Source organism: Penaeus monodon, chromosome 39 (genome assembly GCF_015228065.2).
Source record: "Penaeus monodon isolate SGIC_2016 chromosome 39, NSTDA_Pmon_1, whole genome shotgun sequence".
Classification (NCBI taxonomy): Eukaryota; Metazoa; Arthropoda; class Malacostraca; order Decapoda; family Penaeidae; genus Penaeus; species Penaeus monodon.
Window position 1 is genome coordinate 8,162,217 of NC_051424.1, and position 5,000 is coordinate 8,167,216.

General features: G+C 38.5%; 1 protein-coding gene across 1 annotated transcript in view; it reads left to right on the forward strand.

Moving 5' to 3' along the window:
* The window catches only part of LOC119597671 (actin-like), a 2,068-nt gene extending 1,388 nt beyond the window's left edge, over nucleotides 1-680 (forward strand). The window contains exon 2 of the mRNA XM_037947269.1: nucleotides 1-680. This exon is cut by the window's left edge and continues 658 nt beyond it. Within this exon, the coding sequence (XP_037803197.1) occupies nucleotides 1-507 (507 nt within the window). The 3' untranslated portion in view covers nucleotides 508-680.
* The last annotated feature ends 4,320 nt before the right edge of the window (nucleotides 681-5,000 follow it).

Genomic DNA, 5,000 nt, shown 5'->3' on the forward strand with positions numbered 1-5,000 from the left:
ATCGTTCGTGACATCAAGGAGAAGCTTTGCTACATCGCCCTTGACTTCGAGAGTGAGATGAATGTTGCTGCTGCTTCCTCCTCCTTGGATAAGTCCTATGAACTTCCCGACGGTCAGGTTATCACCATTGGTAACGAGCGTTTCCGTGCCCCTGAGGCTCTGTTCCAGCCTTCCTTCCTTGGTATGGAATCTGCTGGTGTTCAGGAAACTGTTTACAGCTCCATCATGAGGTGCGACATTGACATCAGGAAGGACCTGTTCGCTAACATCGTCATGTCTGGTGGTACCACCATGTACCCTGGTATTGCTGACCGCATGCAGAAGGAAATCACTGCCCTTGCTCCTTCCACCATCAAGATCAAGATCATTGCTCCTCCTGAGCGTAAGTACTCCGTCTGGATCGGTGGTTCCATCCTGTCTTCTCTGTCCACCTTCCAGTCCATGTGGATCACCAAGGATGAGTACGATGAGTCTGGCCCCGGCATCGTTCACCGCAAGTGCTTCTAAATTACCCCGCCTATATTTTCATGATAATAAATAAATGCATTAATAAAACACAATATAGCTATCTCACCTTCAAAGGAAATAAAACGGAAAGTCTGAAGCTTGCCTTCGTTAATACTACTGAATTAAGCTGTTGAGATCTATAAGAATGACAATGAATAAATTGTAAAAGTTTTTATGAACTTCAAATGACACATCCTTACTTACACACACAAGTACTTAAACACATTCATGAGTATAAGGCGAGAGGGAAAATATTCCTCAGCACTAGACTAACTTCTCATTTTGAAAAGTAAAACAAATAATAAATGTGTTTATGTATACTACTAGTTAATGAACAGTTAACAGCCAAATACAATTTAAACCATACCCAGTAACCCTGACCTTGCCTTTGAGTCGAAAGCAGGAGTAAAAACTACTCAGAGAGATGGAGAGGTGGTCAGTAGAAGTAGAGGACGTTAGGTCCTTAAGAGTAGATACACAAGAAATGTTAAGGGAAAGACAGCAAATAATCAACGTCTATAATATGTCAATAGATAGATTATAGGCATTGCATTAACATTGTCAGTTGTTATCTTTAAGTCAGCATCAGAGTTAGCTGATAATCTACTATGCTGTAGATATTCAGTAAAGTATGGAAAAGGGTATAATATTGACATGTGATAATCTGTTTGATGTAGCTGTTGATATGAAGAAAAACAAATTTTCTTTGATAGTTCTAAGGGGATTTTCAGTGCCCCTATTAACAGGCCTCTTAAGAATTAGAATGTGTAAATAGGATGTTGGTATGCTCTGTGCATTTATATATATAATATATATTTATGTGTGTATATATATATCTATAAGAAAACACCAGCCATGGTAGCTCAAAAATAAGTTCTGCCCGAATTATGTACTCTTATGTGTCATGTGTTCATCTGTATATAGATAAAAAGAAATGCCCTGTCTTTATTTCCATACAAAGGAGCATATTTAATATGGTATTAACTTTCTTGGGACCCAAATGAGAGAAGGAGAGGGTGGAGGAGGAAGAGAGAGGAGATAGAGGAAGAGAGGGAGACGAAGAGAGAGAGGGGGTGATGGGAGAGAGGACGAGAGAGAAAAAGAGAGAGAGAGAGCAGAGGCGTCATCGGAGGGAAGGGGGCTCTGAGAAAATACTCCTAGAATAGACAGAAAAAGGACAAGACAGAGAGAGGGAATAAGAAAGAGAGAGAGCAGGGGTGTCATCGGGGTGAAGGGGGCTCTGATCGTAGTCTAAAAATACTTCTAGAACTAAGAGAGAAAGGACAAGCTGAGAAAGGTTTAAAGGTTTAAAGGTTTGGTTTTATTTTATTTATTTATTTTGTTACAATGGATATTCTTGGTGTCACATACTGTCTGTTTCATTTTGCTTCTAAATGACCCCCTGTGTGCAAGGAATGGCCGGGGTTACCATCCAATGGCGGCGAGCGATTTGAACGCAGGTCAGCAAGATTGCTGACAAAACTTTTTCAGGAGGCTTGCAGCACCCCTGAAACTGGAACTCAGTTTGCTTGCCAACCTACCCCCCCCCCCCACACACACACACACACTCGAGATAAAGCTGAAATGACGCCCCTGAGAAGAAAGATAGAGAGAAAGGGGGGAGGGAAAGCGAGAGAGAGAGTAAGAGTGAGTTAGTGAGTGAGTGAGAGAGAGAATGAGAGATAGAAAGAGAGAGAGAAAGAGAGTTAGTCTCTGGGCAAGTCATGAGCGGTCATTTGTGCTGTTATGTTATTGTTGCTACTTGAATGCATTGTGTGGAATGAGGTAGCTTTTTCCTAACTCACCCTGTGCCTGGCAGTGTATTCACCAGCCAATCAGCATTTATGAGGATTAAAGACGTCATCAACCAAAGTCCCAACTCAGTGTGTTTGTTCTCTACCAAAGACAGCTGTTAGACTTACCTAATATATGTAAATCCGTGCATGTATATGTGTATTCATACACAATCCCTCGATATTCACTCTGAAAAAAATCACTAGAATTTGTGTAGAATTTTTACCCCTAAAATGACTAAAAAGGCATGTTCACCAACATTTATCTTTTTTGACAAACCAGACTAATTATATAACAATATTTTCATTATATAACTATTACATAAGTCTGATGCATCACCGTCATCTATTTGGAGGGAAGTAGTAGGTACTGGTGACTGCACATTTTCTCTGCCGTAGATTTCTGATATATCAATCATGTTTGCGACACTGGGTGATATTCCGTAATCGAAGCTTGATCTTTCGTTTTTTCTTAATCCTGCTCGTACTGGCAGATTTGTATTGGCCATTTTAGTTTCCATTCAGTTTCGAAGTTATTTTTTCGCAATATTTAGCTGGCAAAATATGTTTGTTGCTCTACTTCTGCATTTGAGTGTGGTAGAGTAAGTACAGACATCGCAAATGCTGCAAGCTCTTTGAATGGGTTACAGTCGGATGTATCTCTATAGCTGCCGATCTCAGTCGTGGAACACTAAATTCCTTTTTAGCAATATCAGGTTCTTCCACTGGTTTTCAGTAACGTCAGTATCACATGGGAGGTGGGGGTTCAACAGTTCCAGCAAGGGAGTCAATGGCTCCTATATGACTTTGTCACATTTCTTGAACTAAAATGGTCACAAACTGTACGCACTTACTCCTCAGTGCATGCTGATTAACATGAAAGCCTCTTCAAATATTTACTTCCCTTTCGACTGATATCCCAAGGTAATCCTCAATATTACCCTCGAGAGGATCAACATTTGACGTTGGCAGAACAATTTTCTGAATTAGTGACCTGATGAGTAGTGTAAGGTCTCCAACCATTTTTGTTGCATCAGCCTCATTAGATTCAAAGGTTTTATTAACTCTCTGGACATCTTTCCACAAGTGCGAGTGACCGCAAGTGCAAGTGGCCGATGAGGAAGGCAAACTGAGACGCTCAGCGACTCCCGCCGCTGACGTTTTGGTCTCAATACAACAGTTAGACAAGAGCACATGTAAAGTTAGACTAATAGGATATGTGTACTTAACCTACATACCAGCGATTAACTTTTTACATCATTCATTCACTCAGCTTAATTGATTTGATGATAAAGGATGTGTTTCTTATGACAAGTTATATATACATACATTATATATATACATATACATTATATATATATATATATATATATATATATATATATATATATATATATATATATATATATATTATATGTATATATATATATATATATATATATATATATATATATATATATATATATATATATATATATATATATAATGTCATAGTGAAATGAAATCGCTAGAAAATCGCCAGATAGTGTTCTAACTAGATCTGGCGGTTAAATAGCTAGAAAGGCAATACTACTGAGGGCCACTTAATGAGATGTCTGCCAATACATGCAAGGGAAAGATCAGTTGTCTTCCCTGAGAGTGTTTTTATTGGGACACTGTCTCTAGAAGGATTGCCAGCCAAGGCTAAAGAGTCCCCTCTACCATTATTTATTTTTATCCCATAGATGGGATCCTGACAGTGCTCCATTCTTGGAGCATGAGAGCAATAGTGGCTAAGAAGTGGCTCAATGCTCCTCAGGACTAAAACCTCACTACCGTATCTATGGGCCTCTTTGGTAGATCAAGAAAAGTAACAATGTGGATTTTTCCCCATGCTTGGGAGAGCCGTTCAGACCTTCGGCAACGCATTTGCCATTTTACGCCATCGTTTAAACTCCGCCCATTTAGCCTGAAAACAAGCTTGAAATTCATTACTAGAGGCACAACTCGTTTCTATTATGATTACTTTTTCACCAGAGAAACCTAACCGTGCTTATATTTTACAACGGAAATGCGTTGAATATATTTCTAGATCATTTTATATCCAGAGATCAAAGAAATAAATCATGAACACAGAGATTATTTTCGTTGATGTCATTGGAAATATCTTGTAACTTTTCCTCTCAAACACACGGTGTCTCAATTGATTTTTTTTATTTTGTATATTGTCAATAACGTGTATTGTATGAATGTAATATGGCTTTGACTGCAATGAATATTATAAAATGTATAATAAATTCTGAAAAGCGAATGAAATTAAATAAACACGCTCATAAAAAAACATAAAAAACAAACAAAAATTGTATGTTGTTACTGTAATAAGACGATGCGTAAATGTCATATAGCAGGGGTAAGACCTCTCTCCTCATAGCGAGGATGAAAACTGATACAATTTTATGAAAACAACTATAGCCTCTCAAAAAATAAGGGATGAACGATTTATGTACTTTTTTTTTGTCGTTATCTGTGTATAGTTAAAAAGAAATTACCTGTCATATTTAATATGGTATTAACTCTCTTGGGAGCTAAATGAGAGACACTGGCAGACTGAGAGAGGTGGGTGGATGTGTGAAAGAGAAAGAGGAAGAGAGGGGGAAGGAAGAGAGAGAGAGAGAGCAGGGGTGTCACGGGGGGGGGGAGGTCTGATCGTAGATTAAAAAT